The following is a 24,300-nucleotide window of genomic DNA, read 5'->3' on the forward strand; positions in this document are numbered from 1 at the left end:
AGATGAGAGGAGAGGAAGAAGTTTGGAGAGAGAAGTTGGAGAAGTTGAAAAGTCAAACACTGACAAGGTATTTGAATATATTTGAAAAAAGAGTTTGGGACTTTATTATATTCTTAAAAAGATTAATAAGTTTTAAAAATTATAATTTACCCCCATTTAATCCGATCACCTAATTTAAAAGATTTGAACTTGGGCTTGGTCAACTTATCACCTTTTTTTAATTAGATACTTATTTGTCACCTAAAACTCAATTTTCTCAGGTAACTTGCACATTTTCCCATAATTTAATACTGCAAAACAACACACTTGTATCCACTTTTTAAAATGCTTCCTCCGTTCCTTTTTATTTGCACCTATTAAGAAAATAATTATTGGTATAGTAAGTTTATCATTTTATTCCAATTAATTAATTAAGTTTTAGACATATTTACTCATTACATTTTTCAAAAACATTAACTCAATGTTAATAAATTGAGGATATAATAAGAAAAAAAAATTATCCTTTCTTAATTTGTCAAAATTGACAAGTAAAAAGAGAAATTAAATTAAAAAAATTTTGACAAGTAAATAGGAACGGAGGGAGTATAAGATTTACAAGTAAATGCAAGCAATGTAATAAGATACTATCAATCACCATTTTAAAAATATTTAGAGAAATAAATCAATCAGCTTCTCTTTCATTTAAGGAATTTTTCTATAACTCGATGTATAACGAAATACACTACAAGTATTCCATTATTTTTTGCATGCAGTATCCAACAGATGAGCAAAATCGTGCATTGTGGCATGATTGAAGTTATAGATAGAACTACTTGAGGCGACTGAGCAGTAAATTGAGTCGGTAAAATAGATTTAAAAAATACAATCCATGATCACGAGATGAAATAAATTTCAAGATACATAGTTTAGCAAGACACAATACATGCAGCTCCAGAATTGCAAGACAACACAACACAACGACCACAAGAGTCCAAATTAGACCATAAAAGAAAAAAATAACTAAAATGTTTAAAAGTAAAAGTACAACGATATTTAAGGCAAATCCTTAGAGACCTAGTCCAACTGTACGACCATCTCTTCGGCGAAGTCCAGCAGTGTATTGCTTCTCCAAGTCCATTTGGAGCTCCCTTTGCCTCTCTGCATCGTGGATGACTGGTTTGTTCTCTGTCGTCACGTCGCCTTTCACACCCTACAATTGGCCATAGGTACCAAGGCAACCTCAGACTCTAAAAATGTGTTAGTACTTACGACGAAAACTTTACTAAGATGACAAGTTAATAGGACTCAACACTGATGGCAGCTATTACTTCTGAGAATCTAAAGCAAATAAAAGGAACGGAAATTACCATGAGTTTGTTGAATTTTTCTTGTCGCTCGCGATCACCAAATAGTGATGTATCCCAACGATGAGTAGACTACATTATCAACCATCAATTGAACATACAAAGAGCAAGAAAGAGTGAATAACATTGAGCATTTGAAAAGGAGATATAACAAGCAAAAAATAAACATTTGTTCATGCAACAGCAAAAATCAAGTTGCTACAGCCTGTTGTCAGCAACATGGATCAAATAAGACTTTTAGATTACACACAAGCTGCAACTTATTTCATACTGTTGCCCCAGTAAGCTGACAAAGGAGATACCAAGTTTTACGGAGAGGTGAAGAAGGTGCAGCAGGTTGACATGCAGAGTAATAATACCTGCAGGAACACAAAAAGAAGAGGACATATAGGTAGAGCAAAATTACCTCTTCAGTATTATTAGTGGTAGTTTTCTTGTTTCCCCACAGCAGCTTCTTCTTTTGGTCAGTAGTCATGATACCCGTTCCAATAAGGTTTCTATTAACTGTTATGTTGCAAAGGTTAAATCCATAAGATAATATAAATAGCCTAATGAATTACTGAGAAATATAATTGCAAACATAAGAACTTTGTAATAGTTCTTGAATAAAGCACATATAGTCAAACAACCATCAGTATAAACCACTAAAGAAACATATAAATATAAAATAAACATAAAAACATATTGTAGGCGAAGCTGCTTTCCATCTATGCCCAATGAGCCTTGGCAAGCCTCCAAGTGCCAAGAAAAATGGATGGCCTAGCGGTCATGGCTGTGCCAAGTGAAAATTGTGCAGGTGTCTATGTCGCCCCATCAGTAGCTTGTTCCAAGCACTTGTTAGCCTATAATAACCACACTAGTCAGCAAGCACCATCCATCCATGCCCGCCCGCAACCTGCATACTCACTGAAGATAAAGATAAATGTGCGTCTCTCCAAGAGCCTTGCACTGAGCAACCTGCCTTTGCGACACCGCCTTGCCATGAAGCCGAACAAATTGCTTGGAGTCATTGTATAAGTAATCCCATTTCCATGTAATCCCATTTCCATGTAAGTATAGATTAGTTCTACTTCCAAGTAGTTACATGTCCTGTCACTTAAGTTATTAATATTTATAAAGCATATGTATGGTGATTATAGTAGTCAATGTTTCAGCCAACATTCAAATCTCTGTACTGGTGCTTCGACCCCTGGCGCCATATTGGCGTTCTTGTAATTATAAAGGAGAGACTTCATTCCATTCTTTCTTATGTATATTATGATCTTGATATTAGTTTCCACATACGGCACTAACAAGTCTATTGGGGGGTCTTCGCTTGGCGGAAGGTAATCACACAGAAGTCAAATTTTCCTTACGTAACCCCCTTCCATTACATCTCAGAAACGCATCGTGTAATAATACACATGCAAACAGATCTTATAAGCTAAAGAACTGTCTCTTTGGACTTACGTTTTGACTAACAATATAAGGACACCGATACTCCCTCATCGATATTTGTAATTAACAATCTATCACCCATGCCTCTAAAGTCTAATAACAAGTGGACAAAATAAGTGGTATTATATGTTTTAATGTGACATCTTAAAATTACTGCCAGAAATTTTCTTGGGACCCCCAAGTTAAAGTTTATCATTGTCCTAGTGTTAATTGATTAAACCAGCATGAGAATAACCAATGAGTCTCAATAATTAATAATTCACCACCAAGGCTAGAACAGATGGGAAGACTCGGTGTTTTTTGTCTCCGCTGAGATTTGAACTTGAGACCTCATGGCTCTCAACCACTTCACTGACCACTAGACCACACCCTTGGGTGCTTTGGCTAATCAATTTAAAACGATGTTCCAGTATTAGAGCAACAATTTGTGTTTCATCAAGGTTCCAAAAGTGCTTCGTAGAAAAGTAACTTCTGAAAATTGAAACACAAAAGCTTTTTTACCTAAAAACTTGTTCAAACTCCTCAACTCTCTAAAATAAGCATTTTTAAAAAAAATAACACACTTTTGGCTTCTCAGACACTTGGCCAAAGTCAAATAGTCTATACAACAACAATAACAACATACCCAGTGAAATCCCACAAAGTAGGGTCTGGGGAGAGTAGAATGTACGCAGACCTTACCACTACCTCGTGGAAGTAGAGCAGTGTTTTGGAAGGCGAAAGGCGACGAAAAGCGACAAGGGTCTGCCTCGCCACAAGGCAAGGCAAGCGGCAAGGCACTCGCTTTTTTGAAGTGTGGCGCCAATTAATACCAAAAAATTAAAATATTTAATTGCATAATTTTAAAAAATTCATCTTTTTATCTCCACCCCTTAGCAGCCCCCCTACCCCCCAAATAATTAAAAGAAAATTAAAAGTTTGATTTTAAATATTTCATTTTTTTACCCCAACCCCTACCAGCCCCCCCCCCCCCCCCCCCCGGCTACCACTACCCCCCCCTCCCTGAAATAAAAAGGAAAATTGAAAAGTTTGTTTTTAAAAAAAGGTGGAATGACCTTGGCTCAGATTGTAAGTTGAACCCTTCTATTCACTGAACCCTTAAACTCAATGATACTCAATTGTTTAAACCCCTCTGACCATTGACTGAGCTTGTGTGGCAACTTGACTGCTGAATTGGACAAAGTGCGTGAATTTCACGCGTTCAAGGAGAGTGAATGGATGAATTCTAATTTATAAGGACTAAAATTAGAAAAAGTAAATAAAAATAAAATGAAAAAGACCCCCAAAAAAGGAGAAAACAAACACTCATTCCTTCTCCGAGCCCACCCCATCTCCCAAACATGGCTACCACCGTTCCTCTTCTTCACTGTCACCATCACCTTTTTTTTCTTTCTTAAATTGTCACTCAATAGAAACTATTATCTATGTTTTTTTCAATTCCCTTTCATTGACCCTTTTTGAAAACAATTGGCACTGTCTATGTCTATCCCTCTCTGATTTCTTCAAACTTAACCTTCTCCAGCTATTTCAAACCCAAAATAGGGTTATTACTAAAAGAAATGTTGATTGATAAATGATATTTATTCATCCATTGTAAAATCAATTGTTTGATTTGTGAAAATTATTGGGTTTTGAAGTGATTGCAATTTCAATTTCTTAACCACCCACTCCACTGAGTCGAAAGGCTGGCGGCGATAGAGTGCAGGAGAGGGAAGTTAAAAGAAATGGTGTCGAACCAAGTGAGGGGATCCCACATACTCATTCTAAGCACAAATCTTCCTGGAAAAGATCTAGCAGGTCGCATCATCTCTAACACCACCAGGGACGCCGTCATTTTCCCGCTCAAATTCTATCGCAATGAGATCATCTCTAACAAGTTCAAGTTCGAAGATGTTACTTCTCGCTTCTTTGATTACAGATCCGCCAAACGCAATGGGATCTCAGTCCAATCGGTCGAGGGAAGATATAGAAACATTTTGAAAATATAACTTAATTATGCACTGAAGGTTGGTGAGATCAGTAAATCATAATACTGACAGGGATGCTCACACAATTCATAGAACCGGTTAACATTGGCAGAGAAATTATTACGGTGGTGTACTGGTGTTGGATGGTGAAAAGGCTGAAAATTGTGAGGATTTTGATTTTTGTCCAAAAACAATTATTTAAAAAATAAAAATGTGGCAAATTTTTCCTGACATGGACGATGATATCAGCGTGATTGAGAGTCACAATGAGCCGGAGGGGTTTAAAAGATTGAGTATCATTGAGTTTAAGGGTTCAGTTGGCAAAGTCGCGAGTAAAAGGGTTCAACTTACAATCCGAGCCAAGTACAAGGGTCTCTCAGGTCATTCCGCCTAAAAAAATTCAAATTTTAGAAACTTCAATTTTTTACCTTACTCCTACCCCCTACCGAAACCCCCCCCCCCCCAAAAAAAATATTGTTTTTAAAAAAAATTCAAATTCCAATTTGAAACTCACGTTTTGAGTCAGGTGTGGTTGGGTCCCGAATCAAAAATCGGGGACGAATCCCGATTTAAAAGTCGAATCTTGAGTCGAACATCTAGTCGGGTCCCAAGTCAGGAGTCGGATCGGATCCTAGGTTGAGAGTCACGTCCATCTAGAGTCGAGTCTCGAGGTAAGATCTTGGTTTGAAAGTCGAGTCCTAGTTCGAGTCTCGGGTTGGGGTCAGGTCCCAAGTCGGGTGTCCAAATCGGGTCTTGAATTAGTCATCGGAGTTGGGTATCGATGTTAAGGTCAGGGTCGGAATTTGAGATTTAGGTCCTAGGTCAAATGTCGGGATCAAATCCCAAATCGATCATCAAGTTCAAGTTCAAGTTTGAGTGTCGGAGTAGGGGTCGGGTGTCGAGTCGAAAGTCGGGGTCAGGTCCAAGTTTGAATTTTGGATCGATCATCGGGGTCGTGTCCTAGTTCGAGTATCAAGGTCGGATCCTAGATCGATTATCGAGATTGATTTTCAGGTCAAATTATTTTCCTAAAAAGTAGTTTCTACTCTCTAGCCAAAAATAAAAGATATTTTCTAGAAAAAAAATTCATTAACAACCAAACACTACAAAATATTTTTTTACTCACCAATCAAACATGAGAAAATAAGTTAGAAATCTACTCGTTTTCCAAGCAAGCATTTTTCATGGAAAACATTTTCCTTCATACCAAACACACCCTTAGTCAAAAATAGAACGTATGAGACAGGGGATTCATACAAGAGATACAAGCTAATTGGAACTAAGATTTACACACTATTGGTACAGTTCCACTACAACAACAACATACCCACAGTAATCTCATATGTGGGGCCTGTGGAGGGTAGAGTGTACGCAGACCTTAACCTTACCACTTGGAGGTAGAGAGACGGTTTATGAAAGGCCCTCAACTCTCAAGTGCAACAAATCAAAGTAGTTATGAAAAAAGAAATATGCCAGTTAAGAAAACATGTCAATTAATAAGGATAATAAGCATTCATAAAAAAAAAGTAACAACAGCAAAATAATGTGGTAACTAAAACATAATAGACAACAGATGATAACAAATATCAAAATACTACAACAGACACGGTGTTTCCAGACTCTACACATAATATAAAGACCCTTACTTTGTCTTAAAAGATAAATTATTGTATAATGAAATGAACTTGGCACTATTGAAGCAAAATTGATATACATGACTAGTATAACTGACCTAACTAGCTTTGGATTAAGGCCTAACTTGTTTTTCTTTACATCCTGGTGGCGGGAGATAGGGTGTCTTTCATGACTAACAATAGGGCGTCTCACCCTATTTGTGTAGCATTCGCAACTCATTAATGGTTAGCTTAACTCCCCCTCATACTAGAACTTGTAACTCCTAAGTTCATTATCCCTTCCCTTGTGGGTTTATTAGTGTCACTTGACCCAATAAACACTGATGTCTTTTGGATCCCAAAACTCGAACACAAGCACTTTATTGTCAACAACATTTTATGTGAGTCTCCCCTCGTGGTGGTTAATTCTCAAACATATCATGGTTCTTTGAAACCAATCTAGTGCTCTGAGGTAGTGTGTAAGTGGTCTTGGTACGGACAACCAATTCGAATTCATGTTGGGGCGATTAACACCGAAGCCATTCATCTTCTAAGGAGATGATTGGAATATAGGAATAGAAAGAAAGACTTGCATATGGTGTTCATTAACCTAAAAAGGCATACGAGGAAGTCTCTAGGGAGGTTTAAGAAGGTTCCTTGGAGTCTAGAAGTGTACATAGGGCATGCATTAGTGATCAAGGACATTTTACGATAGAACCAAAACTTGAGAGAAAACGGCTGGAGACGACTCGAAAACACTTCCAAGACAAGATAGGGTTGCACCAGAGATCAACTCTTGGCCCATTTATACTTGCCTTGGTTATGGATAAATTGGCATGGCATATTCAATGGGAGGTACCATGATGTATATTATTTGCAAATAACATAGTAAGATTGACGGGACACGCAACGAAGTTAACCATAGACGGGAAGTTTGGAGACAGACCCAACAGCCTAAAGGTTTCAGGTTAAGCAACACTAAGACATTACTTCGGTGCAAGTTTTGTTACGCATCACATGAGGCGAATGTGGAAGTGAAGATTGATGCGTAGGTCATCCTCAAGAGAGGAAGCTTCAAGTATCTTGGGTCAATAATCCAAGGAAACATGAAGATATGTCACACGTTGTATTAGAGCGAAGTGGATGAAATCAAGACTTGTATTTGATGCGCTATGTGATAAGAATGTGTCACCGAGACTTAAAGGTAAGTTCTCTAGAGTGATTGTTAGGCCAACTATGTTGTATAGGGTAGAGTGTTGACTAGTAAAGAATTCACACATTTAGAAGTTGCATATAGCAAATATAAGAATGCTTTTGGGCACAGGAAAGATACGATTAGTGTTGTGAAAAAGCGTCGAAGTGCGAAGCGAGGCGAGGCGAGCACCTAGCGCTTCAATGCCATGAAGGCATTGAAGCGAAGCGATTTCAGAAAAGTGTTCACTTCATGGGAGAAGTGAGAAGTGCGCTTCATGTAGAAGCGAGAAAAAAAGCTCGCTTAATATGAAAAAGCGGAACTAGGGTTTTTTAAAAAAAAATCTATAAAACTCTTACAATTAATTGTTCCAATTATTTTCCCTCCGAGAAGCGAGAAAAAAGTTGTTGCGACTTCTTCGACAGTTCGACTTCTTCGACCAGGTTAGTTTTTGTTCTTCTCTTCTTCTCTTCTTCTTTTTGTATTTCTCTTCTGCAGTTCTGTGCGACTGCAACGAAGATACAGGTTTTTTTTTCAAGTTTTTGTTTCTTTTCTACGCGACCTCTGTTCTGTTTTGGCCATTCTATTTTTTATTTATTTTTTCTGATTTGGGTTCCCAGTATTTGTGCGACCTCTGTTTTGTTAAGCTTGAGCATATGCTCTGGGTTTTTTTCACATAGTCAACTGATGCTAGTCGACTAATGCTCTGTTTTTTTTTAAAATTTTGCTGTCAGCTGCTCTATTCTGTCTCTATTCCTTTTTTTCTTTGTTTTTTTGACTTGTGTGACTGAATTATTGTTATATTTTTTCTTTGTAGTAAATTGTATTTTCTTAATGGCACAAAAAAAGGATCCTGCTTGGGTATATGGAATTGCCATGGGGAGTAACACAAAAATTAAATGTGTTTTTTGTGATATGACATATAATGGCGGAATATTTCGTCACAAAGCATCTTATTGGTGGTTATAAAGATGTAAGTGTGTCCAAAGATCCTGAATAGTGTGAAGGAAGAGATAAAAGAGTATTTTACGAAAAAATAAGTTTAAAACTCAAATGAATCCTGAAGCATCCATGGTTAATCTTGTTAATGATGATGAAATGGATGATGAAGTTGAAGTGACTATGCCAATGGGGCCTCCCTAAAAAAACCTTCAACTAGTGGAAGTGGGTCATTCACCGCTAGCAATGTCAAAGGTCCTATTAATCTATTTCTCATAAAAAACAAATGAAAAGAGAAAAGGTGGACCCATTGATTAAGAGGCTTGTACGAAGATTTTACGAGATCGTGTTGTATCTGCTTTTGCTAGGTGAATGTATGATGCAGGTTTGCCTTTCAATTGTGTTAACTACACCGAAAGTTTTGGTGAATTCATTAAGGCAGTAGGCCAATATTGCCCTGGAATGAAGCCCCCCACCTATCATGAGGTAAGAGTTCCTTGTTTAAAAAAAGAGGTGGAATAGACAAACAAAATTGTAGAAGATCATAAGGTTCAAGGGAAAATGCATGGTTGTTCCATTATGATGAATAAATGGACAGCAAAAAATGGGAAATGATCATCAATGTTTTGGTGAATTCTCAAAAAAGGAGTGCGTTCCTTGAATCTCATGATGCTAGTGACTCTTCTACTAATTCTATTAAGATGTTTAACTTGTTTGGGAAGACTATCTTGAAAATAGGCAAGGAAAATGTGGTACAAGTTGTGACTGATAATGCAAGTGAGTACAAAAAGCAGGTAACATGTTGAAGGGAGTGTTCCCGCATATTTTTTGGACTCCTTGTGCTGCTCACTGTATCAACTTGATGTTTGGTGACATTTTCAAAGAAGCCCCATATTCTACAAGTGAACTTGAGTCTTGATATTTAATGTTCTTTTTAATGTTCCTTTTTAAACTTCATGTTAGTTTTCTTTACTTATTAACTATTAATTTTTTTTGAACAGTTTTGGTAAAGCTGTTAAGATACATTCTTATATCAGTCAAAAAGCACTGTTATTGAATATGATGAGGAGATACACAATGCAAAGAAACTTGGTAAGGCCTGCCAAGACAAGATTCACAACAGCTTTTTTGACATTGAATGGTTTTTATATACAAAAGAAAATCTGAGAACCTTGTTTATGTCCCCTGAATGGAATGAGAGTGTCTATGCAAAGGAAACTCTTGGGAAAGAAGTTGTGGGACACATCATTGGTCCATATTTTTGGAATGACACTGTTCAAGCACTTGAGTTGGTGGACCTTTAGTTAATGTACTTCGTATAGTGGATGAGGAGAGAAAACCACCAATGGGCTACATTTATGAAGCCATGGATAGGGCCAAAGAAAGTATTGAGAAGGCATTCAATTATGATGAAAGGAAATATATGAATGTTTTCAAAATCATTGATGCAAGGTGGACAGATCAACTTCATCAACCTTTGCATGCAGCTGGACATATTTTGAATCTGGGGCTCTATTATAAAAATAATGAGATAGAAGACTTTAACCGAAGAAGTGTGGTTGGTATATCATGCTTGTGTTGAGAGGATGATCCCAAATAAAACTTTGCAATACAAAATAGGGGAGGAGTTTGGTGTGTACATGAAAGCTGATGGGCTACTTGGAATTGAAACGGCCATTAGAGCCAGAACCTTAAGGTCACCAGGTGAGCATCTCAACATTTAACTGTTAGAGCTTTAACTTTTAAGTTATTACATATTAACTTTTAAAATAATTCTTCTATAGTTGAATGGTGGATGCAATATGGTCATAATGTCCCAAACTTGCAACAATTTGCTACTAGAGTGCAAAGTTTAACTTGTAGCTCATTCGGTTGTGAGAGAAATTGGAGCATGTATGAACATGTGAGAACCTATATTACATTATTACTAAATTAAATGGCATCTTAATTGTCCAAAGTCCTCCCATTAATTACTTTCTACGAATTATGTGCAGATTCATACTAAAAAGAGAAATAGGCTTGAGTTAAAACGCCTCAATGATCTTGTGTTTATCAAATATAATAGAACATTGGTGTGTCGCTACAATGCTCGCAATACCATTGATCTAGTTTTGTTGGATAATATTGATGATGCAAATGAATGGTTAACTGGAGCACCCCAAAATCATGAAGATGAAGAAGTATATGAAGGAGAAGGTCTCACTTATGGTGATGTTGCTACGGCTAGTGGTGTGGAGGAGAATATTTATGGTTTTAGGGGGAGTACTTTAAGGGGCAAGGAAAGAGTAGCTACAGGTTCAGGTTCAAGTTCAAGTTCAAATAGAAGTAGAACTCTTGTTGATGAGTCCTCCGATAAGGAAGAAGATAAGGACCAAGTAGAACCCTTGTTAATGGCACTTCAAGAGTTTGAGGATCTTGTTGAAGAATAGGATTTTGCTCTCTTTGTGATTTGGTTCTGCATTTGCTTTATATGTTGTTACTGATGAGGATTATTGACTATCTATTTACTTTTTAATCTAAGAATTGAATGATTTGCTTAATATGTTAGCTCTTTTGAGTTCTTGATTATTTATCTGTGCATATTTTATATTTTTTAATTTTATACTAAATAGCGTTTTTCTGAAAAAAGTGTGCGCTTTGATTTACACTTCTCGATTCTGTGAAGCGAGCCCCCGTTGTTTTTTTCCACTTCTCGCTTCTCAAAACACTGGATACGATTAGCAACGAAGATATACGAGTAAGGTAGGAGTGGCCTCAGTGATGGACAAAATGTGGAAAGCGAGCATATAGAGAGCGGGATCACAGATGTCCCGATAAGGAAATTGAGAGGCTGGTAGTGATAGAAAAGCATGGAGGTCGAGGTTTAAGGTAAAGGTTTAGTACGTAGTTGAGAAATTTCTCCCTAACCTGTGGGAGAGCATGGTTCTAGCTTAGAGCACCTTGTCCTCTCCCTCTTCTACTTGTCAATATCATTATTATTATTCTATTACTTCCTATTATTCAAATTGTATTGCTACTGTTGTTTCTTTTACTTAGGTTTTATCTTTATTATTTTAGTTGTTATTACTTCTCTTTTCTACATTATTTTTACCATAACTTTTACTCTTGCATTTGTCAAACCTGTTTTTGAAAACGTTTTTTTTTTAGCCAAGGGTCTATATTTACACACAAGGTAGGGTAAGGTTTATGCACAATCTACCCTACCCAAATCTCACTTGTGGGATCACATTTGGTATGTTGTTGTCATTGTGGCGGGAGATAGGCTTAAGAGCCTGACTTTTTGGTTTAAGAAACATTGCATTTAACACCCAAAACAAATAATAGCGAATTTTCCCATGTAGAAACAACTCAATGATATATAAGTAACAGCACAATGCTGTTAATCTTTAGAAAACCTTAATATTAAGCTAGAGCCATCAATATAAAAGAAAATGAGTCTCTAAAGAGGGGGGGGGAAGATTCTTAGGGTGTTGATGCTCCAAGCCATGTTGAAGGAATAGTAAAAAAATTAAACGTCCTTAGGCCTCATTTGTTTGCACTTAATGAAGGCCTTAATCTTAGTCATTAAGTCTGCTTGTTTTCATGATCTGAATCTTGATCATTCATATGTCAGTCATTAAGTCTACTTGTTTTCAAGATCTGAATCTTGATCATTCATATGTCAGTCATTAAGTCTGTCTGTTTTCAAAGTCTGAATCTTAATCATTCAGATCTTAATCATTAAGTGCATTTGTTTTTCTTATTTTATAATGACTTAATGGGTCTGAATGAATAAGATCCATAACAAAGTCTTAATATCATTAAGATGTCTATTTAAAAAATTTCCACAAATATGACAGTTTACCGTCACTTCATCTATTTTCACCCACTATACACAATCACTATCAATCACCATCACCTACTATCCAACCACATCTATCACCAATCACTACCACCTATCATCCACAATCACCATCATCAGCCCAACCACAACTACTATCAATCACAAAAATCAACCGTCATCACCATAAGCCACCAATAACAATCATCACCACCAACCATTATTACATTCACTAATCACTGTCGATAATTACCACCATTAGTCATTATTATATATTACTAACCCCTATCATCATTAACCACTGTCATTAGTTATCAGTATCATTCTATTATTAATCATCAATTGTTACCAACAATAACCACGTTAATCACTAATACCAACCATTATACCATAATACTACTCATAACCACCATCATCAGTGAACATCCCAAATTGACACATACAATCACCATCATTAGTCATCACCACCACTAATTATCATATTTAAAATATTTTATTGATAAAATATTAGATCAATTCAGTATTTTATTTGAATTTTTATATTTATTTTTTTTTAAATAAAGACAATTTTCATGCATTCAGATGTTTAGAAAACAAAGAGTCGTAACTATTTAATATTCAGATGTTAATGTAACATTTTAATATTAAGATGTGTATTCAGATTCAATCTAAATCTTAATACACATCTTAATATTCAGATGTGCATTTAGATTCAAACGTCTTAATCTTAATGCACATCTTAATATTCAGATGTTCATTCAGATTCAGACGTCTTAATCTTAATGAAAACAAATGAGGCCTTAGACTTGAGAGATGATGGTATTTTGGACAAATAGTAAGATTGGTGTTTGGAGAAAAAACAAGCTAACATAGTTGGCGCTGCCCGTGTCAAGAACAATTTTTTTTGAGACTGAAACAGGAAGAAATCAAAGAACAATTTTGACTTGCAAAAATCAGACCAAAGTGTTGCCTGAAAACCAAAACAATCTAAAGGTAGGTTTCTAAAAAACTTGTACATGTTTCAAGAAACTCCTCATCAAAAAATAATCCAAACATAACTTTTTCCGAATTTATTTTCTAGAACTTCTCCTACAAAATATTTTTCCGGAAACAAACCAAAACTACATCCAAACCTACTTAAGAATCCCACTGGACACCATCAATTCCCCACAACTATCCCCACCCACCAAACAGAAAAAGAAAATAAAAGAAAAATTATACCTAATTCAGCAGCCTTCATAGCAGCAACTTTTGCAGCATCTATATCAGAGTCTTTCACGCCCTGCTCCAAAGACAATTCACTGTTTGGATCTTGACCTTGTTTTGAGTTGGAAGAGTGTTTTTCATCAGCTGCACTTGCTGGATTCAACCCTGAATAATAAAGACAGTGTAATTAAAAACATAATAATAGTAGACCAGGAAGAAGAACAAGGTGGTTAATACCATCTTTTCCCTGAGCAGAACTCTGATCCATGCCTGAGAATTTTGACTTCTTAGATGGAGACTCTCGCCCTTTACCAGAAGCAACATTTCTGTCTTCAAATATCTTCTCTCGGTCCTCATAGTTCTTCCTTTCCTCTTTGGTGTATTTCTCACCATCCAACTCCATATCATCAAACTGCGGATCTTTTCTTGAATTTGACTCATTTCTGTTGCTTCTAGACTCCTCATAATCAGGTGAACGATCCCTCTTGTGATCGCTCCTACGGTTCGCTTTCTCATCTCGGCTGTCTCTGTACTCCTTATACCTACCACTCTCCCTGGATCTATTATCGTCAATGCTGGAGTTATTATAATGCCTACCTGATCCTACTTTATCAAATGATAAATATTTATCTTTAAATGATGAAGTTTCTCTCTCCCGATTCTTGCTTCTATGCCCTAAATCCGCATACCTATCTCGGTAGTGTTTGTCAGTGTCACGTGGCGAGTGTCTTGATCTATGATCATTATCACGCCTGGAGTTATTACCATAATTGTCCACTTTTGAATCACGATGAGAATGAGAGCTTGGCTTTGAATATCCTCTATCATCATCATCAATATGCCTGTCATGTCTAGGATAATCATCGTGCCTATGGTAATCGCGGGAACTCCTAGAAGATTGTCGATCAGACTGCCTTTGAGATTCACCACTTCGACCTTGTCGGTTTCTACTGGAACCCCTATCTATATAATCATCCTTGTGCCGCCAATCATCCTTCCTTGATGGGATAGGACTAGAGCTCCTCTTGCGGGCAGGGCTCCCTACATTCACCGAAGATGCGATAGTTAAGAAGCAAACATCACATGTCAAATTTTACCGAGATTTTTTTCATCAGCACAAAGCTCTATTGAGATCTTTAAATAGATGATAATCATATTCACAAGGCAGATTAAAAATGATGCCTAGATTGTGTCTATGAAGCATTAAATAATAGCCTTATTACAGGGCTTAAATTACTAGTTTAGAACTGGAGAAGCAAATTACTTGAGGGTGTACATGTATGACATAAAATATTTTCCACAAAACATATTGTCCAAGATAATTGTTTTTACCTACAATAAATATTTCATAGATCACTTCCTGATGGTTGAGCATTAGATAAGTCACCGCTACAATAGTACAAGTATGAATAGGGTATAGAATAGTGGTACTCATTGTGGGCTAAAAAGTTGACAATTATACCTATAGATAGTAGGAGCAGGAGTGTTGTATAGTAAGGGAAAAGGTACTGGTAAAGGAAATGACTAGCACCCAAAATGACACATAAATTGCTCCCACTCATGGAGAACATATCCTACAATTCAAGACATTCAACACCGGAAATAATTTCATCAACTAGAGTATTTTCAGAAGAAACATATTGTATTACATCAAAACCCCTTAAATCTCTATAATTATAATCGCTACATCAACCATGGCTTATAATCTATATCGATATTATTATAATGCAAGAATATAAATGTTGGTTGATCACTTCTAAAACGTCTTCCTATCCTTTAAATATTGGACAACTTTTATGCCCTTCAAAACAAACTATTTATGCTAATTGAAAAATCTTTATCGGATATACTTGTAACTTATAAAACGTCTTCCTATCCTTTAAATATTGGACGACTTTTATGCCCTTCAAAACAAACTATTTATTCTAATTGAAAAATCTTTATCGGATATACTTTTAACTTCTAAAACGTCTTCCTAGTATAAATTTACATAGAATTATAATACCAATCAAGTGTCCTACCTATTGCTGAAGTCGTTATGCCAATCCTATATAAATAAAAAATACTTTGAATCACTTCCAAAAACTAAAACTATATAAAACTATATAAATTTACATAGAATTATACTTTAAATCTCTCTTTCTATTTTTTGTCCAATGTTCCTTCTCTTCAGATTTTTGTTACTACTCCATTATTTATGTTTGTTTTATTTTGATTGTCGTAACCTTCATAGTATCAGTTACTTGGTTAGTTTTTTCGAGGAGGATTGTCTACCTAGATCTTTTCTATCTTACTTTGTCTTGCTATCCAAGTCCCTCTAACTTGCTTTGTCTTATCATATTTTAATTAATTCAATTATTTTTTTCAACAGTTTCACGGTAATGTTAGAGGCAAGGTATATATTTTTTTATTTTTCTTTAAATGTATTTTTATGGAATTATATTATTGGGTAATTTTCCCATCAATGATTTCAATAAAATGTTTTCTATGATTCACAATGTTGTTACCATTTAATACCATATCTTCTTCTCCTTTTACCCTTGGTTCTATTCTAATTTTATTTTTCAGCTCCCATTAATTTGCATATGCCGTTAGTTTGTTTTTCTCTTTTTACTGAACTACTTATTGTCCTTTCAAGTCAATACTACCAATAATTTTGTAAAACCTCTTACAGAAAGGTGGAGGAGAAAATGCAAGGCCAATTGGAGTAGCACACATGAAGGAGAAAATCAGTTTAAAAAGTTTTATATCTATCAATATCTGTCGAAGTTTGACCTCAAGAGAATGATAAAATGAAAGAATATATCATAAGAAAGTTTCATACTAATCTTAGTTGTTATCATATACGGAATATAGCTTTACTTTTCTGGATTCCTTTATGAGGATCATATATGAATTTGATTATTGGGTTTTTAACAGATTTTGGGTGAAACTCAGTTTCGGCTCCCAATTTAATTAATTCAAGAATCTTTGCTATCACGCTGAAATAAAAAAAAATCAAAATGTGCATTGTAAACTATTTGTTAAATAAGTCTCAATTTTAGAAGGAATAAGTTGTGTTAATGTATTCACCAAATTGTATAATTTGAGGTTTAGCACTGTTAGGCCTCGTGCAACTCATCTAATCACGTGGCAAATATCTTTAGGATTTTTATTACCAAGACACATTATCTACACAAACATAAAATTGAGGGGGAGAAAAATTGTACTCCCACCGTCCTAGTTTATGTGGCATCTTTCGGATTTCAAGATTCAAACAAATCTATCTTTGACCATAATTTTTTAAATATTTTTAAAAAAAATTGAATTGTCAATTATTGTGTCTTAAAGTTCTTTTTACATAGTTTTTCAATATATAAATTATATTTTTAAAAACTTGAAGATTTCATGCCCAAATTTACTGCCAAACTTAAATTGTTTGACTCTCGTAATCAGAATTGTGCCACATAAACTGGAACAAAGGGAGTATTAAATTCCTTTGACACTACTTTATTCATAATGTGTTAGTTCAACAAATCAAAACCAGAATACATAATTGATCGAAACCCGAATATCAAAAAGTTAAATATAAATCGATAAATATATTCCTAAAATATTAACAGACTTTATACCCTTAAGAAGAAAAATTATTTCTTCAAATAAATAATCCACATGTTTCATCTAAAAAAAAATCTACATGGAATAAACCAAATTGCAATATTTAACTTTACCTAATATTCAGAATTTTAATTCAACTAAATTATGTCTACTTGGACATTAATCAGTCTGCCATGAATTTGAAATCGTTTCCGGTTCAAATCGAGCATAGTAAGACTTTTATATGGATGATATTAAGTTGAATTGAAAGAACACCATGAATAGGTTATTCAATATCGCTTAATGACAGAATAATTCTCACTAAATTTTATAGATCTATTGTATGGTTTTTACATATTCAAATTTGACTCGCACTTGGCAGATGAAAAGTAAAGGATAGAGAGGAATGGGAGGAGCTGCCAGAATATTTTCCGGCCAAGTCCTACTCAGTGTTTTCTGGTGGGTTTTATTAAAGGTGACATGGATGGTTTGGGGGTTAGTTTTAATAGTTATTTAAATTGAAATCAATAATGTTGGGGATTTGGACCATATGTCTTAACATTTTGTATACATTAAGACTATTTCTCCAGGGTGGTATGTATCAATGACCAAATATTTCGACCCTCATACATTAAGGACCATTTGGTCATTTTCTCTGCTGGTTTTGTAACCTAATTTTGGACAGTAGTTGATTTTGCCTCAGCAACAAAAATCATAAATAAATCGTAGCTAATATATTTTAGCGGGCAAAAGTTAATTACATGTATTAAGCCTGTAATTTTGGACCTTTTCGGACCTTTTTTAGCATGTATGAATTTTATGAGTCCCTCAATAGATCGGATATGAGGATTTTCGCTAAAAAGGCTTGGGTTTAATATTTTCACATTTTGCTTAAAATCCACTTCGATATTTAATATACAACAGCAAATGACATTTCAATTAACAAGTTCATCCTCAAGATATTACGCTAAATTTAAATTGTTCTTCCTTCATATGAAGGATTGGCGAACCTGAAATGTAGATCAACTAAATATCTACGTACTATTATTCACGGGCATCGCACGTTCATAGAAACTAGTAAATAATAAATACAAAAGCCTAAATTAGCACAAAACGGAACCCAAACAATCAAACAGATACTAGTCACCTCCAGCGAACGCAAACAATCCAAATAATATGTGTTCTTCTCAGTTATATTATTAGCTCTTAGAATGCCATATCTAGAAAGGTGTCCATTCTACTTGACCGGGAAAAACCACCTCTTGGCTAGTAAGGACTGACAATATGTTAAGCAATTGCAAGAAGAAGATAAAAGTCTTTAATTTATTGTTTTGATAAGTCTAATGTCTCTTTAATTTTGAACCCAAAAATACAAAATTTCCAGGGTTCTGAAAATAGAATTATAATTTTGAAGTAGGAGAGAAATGGGACAAAGGAAGGAGCGTAATATGAATACTCATCCTGATCCAAGGTGAAAACAGCAAGAAGCTATTAGAGTGCACATTCTGGCTTTTATATAGAAACTGCAATACTTCCAGACAATTCAATCACAAACATTAATTGCTATAGTACGTCTTATCCATTAATCAACTACGTCTCAATCCCAATTAGATGAGGTCCAACAAATTCTGTCTATCCAGTCCTCACTATTCATGTCTATTTCAATCCAATACAGTTATATATATATATATATATATATATAACATCATGTCATCTTTACCTATTGTACTAGGCCACGTGTCTTATTTTCAATATTGCAACCTCCTACTCTATTCAAGTTTAAGACGGACAAACGCACATAGGCAGAGCTTTGCTATAAACGTCTTACTTTTCAAAAAATGCGCGTGCACATGCAAGTATCTCACAAATTCAGGAAAAAGAAGCAACTGCATGTTAACAAACCTACAAGAATAATTGAAGTTGTTGCTTTAAATATCCAGTCAAGCCTACAATGTTGCAGATCATACCAAGAGAGTTCAAAAGTAGCATATTTACATAATTTTCATCCTTTACAGTTTAGTCTTAATATTCTATTCCTATTTCCTAAGGAGCCTAAGTCAATGTATTAGGATAATATTGTCATTTCTATTTTTCTAGGGTTCTCTTTTGCATTGTATAAATACCTTGTATGTACTCATTTGAGAGATAAAAAATGAAATTATCCCTTACGTTTACTTAGCCTAGTTTTACCTTTAGCTTAGTTTGTAGCTTGCTTTCCTCTCAAATTCCATTCTTGCATCATTTGGTGTCAGAGCATCAATCCTGCTCGGTGGGTAATCTCTAAAATGGCATTGGAAATGAAGGAGATAAAAGCCATGATGGAGAACTTGATTTTTGACATGTCCAAGCTCAGTAACAGTTATAACAGAATGGATCGTAAAACAATAGAGTTTGTTCAAGAAATGAAGTTCTCTAATTGAGAGGGTGAGAAATTTGTGTCCCAGTGTATAGAAACAGAGAAACCACCACAAACACAGTCTCCAATACCATTCCCAAGCCCTCCATACACCTCTAATTTCACTCCTTGGCACGCCAGTGATTTTCAGTCTTCCACTACTTTGTATCATCCATCGGGATTCTCCAATTTTTGGAATGTCGGGAAAATTCCATACAGAGGCACTACTATAGCTCTATCGGGCAACATGGGGTTCCTTTCAAGCTACGTCAAGAATGGACCTTAGATCGGAATATTCCTCACTGCCTTTAGTGTTTCAGCAACAGCAAACTTGCTCCACATAAACATTAATGATTTAATTCCAAAAACTTTGTCAGAGGGGAATAGTTCGAATTATGTTGAGCCATTAGAAGAGGAAATAAATATTTTCTCTTCTTTGTCATAGCCAGAACCGATGGAGATACTCACTGCTGATAATGCCTTCGGGTTGCAAGGCAAGTCTGAAAATTCCAGTTGTAATTGCATTCGGCAGTTTGATATTGATAAGGATGGCGAAGAAAATTGTTTGGGGAGGAGATTAACTATGAATGGACTCGAGAACAATGAAGTTGGCAAGGAAGAGAGTAAACCATCTGTGTGTCCCTCACCTCTTGCCAAAATAGACATTTGGGGAAGAGGTGAGCACAAGGTGTTTGATGAAAGCTCTCTGAGACTTGTGAAAACTATGTTGATGTGCCTTCTCAAGCATTTGATGTTTCACAAAGTTATATTGAACCAGAAACTATTACCAAGAGCATAACGAAGCTAGTAGTAGTTTTTGATCAAACATCATATGAAACCACTGCTACTTTTGATTCTATCCACCTACACATTGTGAGCTTCAAGTGAAGAATTTGGAATCCAAGTGCTCTTTGACTGATTCTGGTGTTCCTCATCGGGTTCGTGCTCTTGAAACTCTTGTTTTCAGCATTGACATGGTTGTATACAACATGGAGGACAGCCCTCTGAAGTTAGTGTTGGTCGATAGTGTTTATCCACCAAATGAAGGAAAGACCTGTGTGTTAAATGTTGTAGAAGAAGTAAAGCAGTTTCTTGTTATTAACAGCCCTATTATTGAAGAAAAAAGGGTAACAACAGTGGAGTATTTCCCTGGCACATGACTGTTAAGGAGTGCAGAAGGTTAAATTTGAGTCAACTTAAGAAAGAAGAAGAGAGGAAGAGACAAAATGATCAATTGGAGGAAATGCTAAGTTATGAGTTGGAGGGGCTTTTTAACAAGATGACACTTGCTTTTGAATGCTTCAACAATGTCAGTTCCTTCTATTGTTGCCACATGTTTTTTATTATGGCTAAGGAGATGGAATGTCACAACTTGATTCCTCGAGTCATGATGGCACCTACCAAAATCCACCAGTAGGTAAACCAACTCATAATTAGCCTGGAGGCTCGGAATAAGCTCGGGAGCCTCGGGATCTACACAAAAGGTCCTTCTAGACCAAACTCGACGTTCCGGAGCTATGGAACCATCAAAATCCCATTATGAAGCCGTCCACCTGAAGTTCGGACCGAAGTCAACTATTCAAGTTTCAAAAGCTCCAAAACATAGAAACTTGCATAAAACCAAACAAACGATCAAGCGACCGAATTGTCGGTGCCAGCAAGTCATAAATGACTTGAGATTGCTATAGGAACGCTCTAAGCAACGAAAAGAATGCAATAAAGAGAGGAGGGTCATTACATGGAAGGATACGATTTGGGAAAAACTACTCAAGTTGTTCTTCACATCACAGATGCAACAAATAGGATAGTGGCTAAAATGGGAGGAATACCTCTAATTGATGGCAAGTACCAAAGTTTGGTGGCATGTCACGAAGTTGGACTTGGCATCTATGGAATTGTCATTTCAGGGCATGATCTTGTGCAAATAATCACACTTATTGCACGAACATGTGCGTGGGCTGAAGTTGTTCACTCATGCAGATGAACTACACTTGATATCCAAGAAGCAAATCTTTGCTAGAATTGCTAGTGGACTTGGGCAAAGGGTTGAGGAGGGATCAGTGAACTTGAGGTGACCATTGGTGATGTTGGTTTGGAAAAAAATCAGTTGAAACTTTAGCGATGTTCGAAATTAGCCCAGGGTCACTCATGGATTCTTCAGTTGTCACTGGTCCTTGTCCTACCAAAGGTGGAAGAACAATGTGTTTTACAGCTCCTTGTTACAGTGAATGCATTTCATTGGTCTTCACCCCTTTGACAGATATTAAAAGGAAACCAGTTGATACCCTCCATGAGAATTTGAGACATCCTAATCAGCAGACACATGGATCTGTTGCAGCCTTGAAAAGCTTCATGCATGCTTACCTTGTAGTTGGAAGGTAAAGGTTCTCATGCCATTGATTCTAATTTGGCTGCTAGACAAAAATCTGCACTTTCTTTTGGTGCTATGCACAAAATAATTTAGGTTGATGATCAGATTATTCCATGGAACTTTCCTCTTTTCATGCTTGCTCTTGCTATTTACTACAACACCATTTTAAACATTTTGAGCATGGAAAAATCAATGTTTCACATTCCTGATTCTGGAAGGCTGGGAAAAAGTGGAATAAATACTGGCGACAATCGGTTATGGATGTTGACAAAAGGTCATAATCACATTGTGGCTTCATTCAAAAAGAAGAAATATAGTTGCCTGGTTGACTGGAGAAGTAAATTGGGGCAGCTGAAGCATAATCATGTTCAGCAACACTATTAATGTGGACAGGGATCAAACTCAGTTGGTAAGTATATTACTTGGTGGTAATATTGCATCAAATGCCTTACTTCAATTTCAGCATGGTCTTGCAATGAAGATAATTCTAGAGTTTAAAGATGGACTATTAAAATTTGGCGGCATTTTGAGGCTGATTGTTACTCTTTTAGTTTTCAATATTGTCTCTTTCGCATGGTTGATTCTACATGGCCTTGGAGGTGAAGTGCCAAGAGTTACCAATGATGACGAAGATGCATAGTCTGCCAGATGGATCAACTTTTGCATTTGTTGGCGAAAATGATGCTACAGTACCTATACACGAATCGTCTGTTGTCTTGGTAGTTGAAAAGGCATCAGCAAACAGGATACATAAGTGAGGAGAAGACTCAATGTAGTCACTCTGTTGGTCCTTAAAGCTGCTGACAGAAAGTTCGTTGATCTTGGGTTAAAAAATATAGCTCCTGCACTTGTTTTCTCCTTGCAGTATAACTTTGTTATGCATGAATTTTGGAAGCATAAACTCAAGGATGCTCGTTGGAGTTCAAGTGAATTTTGGAAGATCAAAGACATTCATTATCCTTTCATATTTTTAACCTTGAGGACAAGTTTTCTTTTAAGGAGGAAAGAATGTTGCAGATCGTACCAAGAGAGTCCAAAAGTAGCATATTTACATAATTTTCATCCTTTACAGTTTAGTCCTAATTTTCTATTCCTATTTCTTTAGGACCCTAAGTCAGTGTATTAGGATAATATTGTCATTTCTATTGTTCTAGGTTCTCTTTTGCATTGTATAAATACCTTGTATGTACACATTTGGGAGATATGAATGAAATTATGCCTTAAGTTTACTTAGCCTAGTTTTACCTTAGCTTAGTTTGTAGCTTGCTTTTCTCTCAAATTCCATTATTGCATCATACAACTTCCACTTTGCAGCCAGTACAGTGCAGCTACCCAGAAGTAGGCACACATACAAAAAGTAAAACTATTAACCTTATTAATGACAAACGCAAAAAGCACAGAGGGAATCAAAACAGAGTCTGAAAGATGGTATTTTGTGTTAATTAAAGAACTAACCATCAGACGAGGATGATCCACCAAGAGGAGACCGACGCCTATATTTCCTGTTAACAGCATCATTGGAGAGCTTACGGAATGCCCCCTTTGAATCAATATTCTCCTGAGGAGAATTTTTTCCATCTGAGTCCATAGTATTTAACCTGAACCCAATATGAAATCAAATTCACAATTTCAAACTGCCAATAAACCCATCTACTTCTTCTGTTCCTTTTCTTAATTACTAGGAAAACAAATCTCGGAACCCAAAAAAAAAAATCGTTTTGAGAAAAAAAAATACCTATTCAAATTTAATATTCCAACAAATTGGCAAGTGATAATATATATAGAAGGAAAAGGAAATTCATCATCCCCATACTTATTCTTGACATTGGATGGGTGAAATTTTAAATAAAAAATACTAACTCTGTTTTAATAATTTTTGAAATTAGAAATGTAAAATCAAAGAAATCTGAAAATTTAGGGTTTAAAGAAATGAAGAAATAAATCAAAACCTGCTGTGCGATTATTCAAAGTAAAAAAGGCAAGACCCATGAACTTGCAGGAATTGATTTCCTCACGCTTCGTGTATCTACTTCTGCTGTGTGAGAGCTAGGGCTTTTTTATTTTTGCACCAACAAACAAAGAGAAGATATCCTTTGTTTATTTAAGATAATAAAAATAACGGGCCAACTTTTATTTTCTTTGTAACTTTGACTTGCTTGCTATATAAAAGAAAGGGAAAAAGGACATATATATATCCGGAACTTTTGAAAATAGTATTAATATATTCTCCATTATATTTTTGATATAATAATATTCCTGCCATTCAAAAAGTGGTGCTATAATATCCTTCTCTCTAACGGACGGACAAGTGGGGACATGTATCTTTATTTTGTCCATTTACCTATTTCCATTTTTAAAAAAAAATCACATCCAACAAAAATATCCACCCAAATAAAACGCAAACCCCACTCCTAATAGACCCCCAAATCAACTCTCTCTTC

The 24,300-nt window shown here is 35.7% G+C and overlaps 1 protein-coding gene across 3 annotated transcripts; it reads right to left on the reverse strand.

Moving 5' to 3' along the window:
- Positions 1 to 833: 833 nt before the first annotated feature.
- LOC129871499 (uncharacterized) lies at positions 834 to 24,011 on the reverse strand. Of its 3 annotated transcripts, none has more exons than XM_055946426.1 (7): positions 23,845 to 24,011; positions 23,315 to 23,457; positions 13,755 to 14,558; positions 13,533 to 13,682; positions 1,750 to 1,847; positions 1,347 to 1,415; positions 834 to 1,226 (listed from the first exon to the last, which is right to left on the reverse strand). In XM_055946426.1, the coding sequence occupies exons 2-7, from the start codon at positions 23,445 to 23,447 to the stop codon at positions 906 to 908; spliced, it is 1,575 nt and encodes a 524-aa protein (XP_055802401.1). In that variant the 5' UTR covers positions 23,448 to 23,457; positions 23,845 to 24,011; the 3' UTR covers positions 834 to 905. The 3 variants fall into 3 exon arrangements, with proteins under 3 accessions (XP_055802401.1, XP_055802400.1, XP_055802402.1); XM_055946425.1 differs by having other exon boundaries at positions 23,809 to 24,011; XM_055946427.1 differs by having other exon boundaries at positions 834 to 1,189; positions 23,809 to 24,008.
- Positions 24,012 to 24,300: the final 289 nt, after the last annotated feature.

Source organism: Solanum dulcamara, chromosome 10, assembly GCF_947179165.1.
Source record: "Solanum dulcamara chromosome 10, daSolDulc1.2, whole genome shotgun sequence".
Classification (NCBI taxonomy): Eukaryota; Viridiplantae; Streptophyta; class Magnoliopsida; order Solanales; family Solanaceae; genus Solanum; species Solanum dulcamara.

Coding starts and splice junctions, on each gene's coding strand:
- LOC129871499 (XM_055946426.1), bottom strand. CDS start 23,447: ATGGACTCAGATGGAAAAAATTCTCCTCAGGAGAATATTGATTCAAAG. Junction 13,683..13,754: donor TTCTGCTCAGGGAAAAGATG/GTATTAACCACC, acceptor TTTATTATTCAG/GGTTGAATCCAGCAAGTGCA. Junction 1,848..13,532: donor TATGAAGGCTGCTGAATTAG/GTATAATTTTTC, acceptor GCAACATAACAG/TTAATAGAAACCTTATTGGA.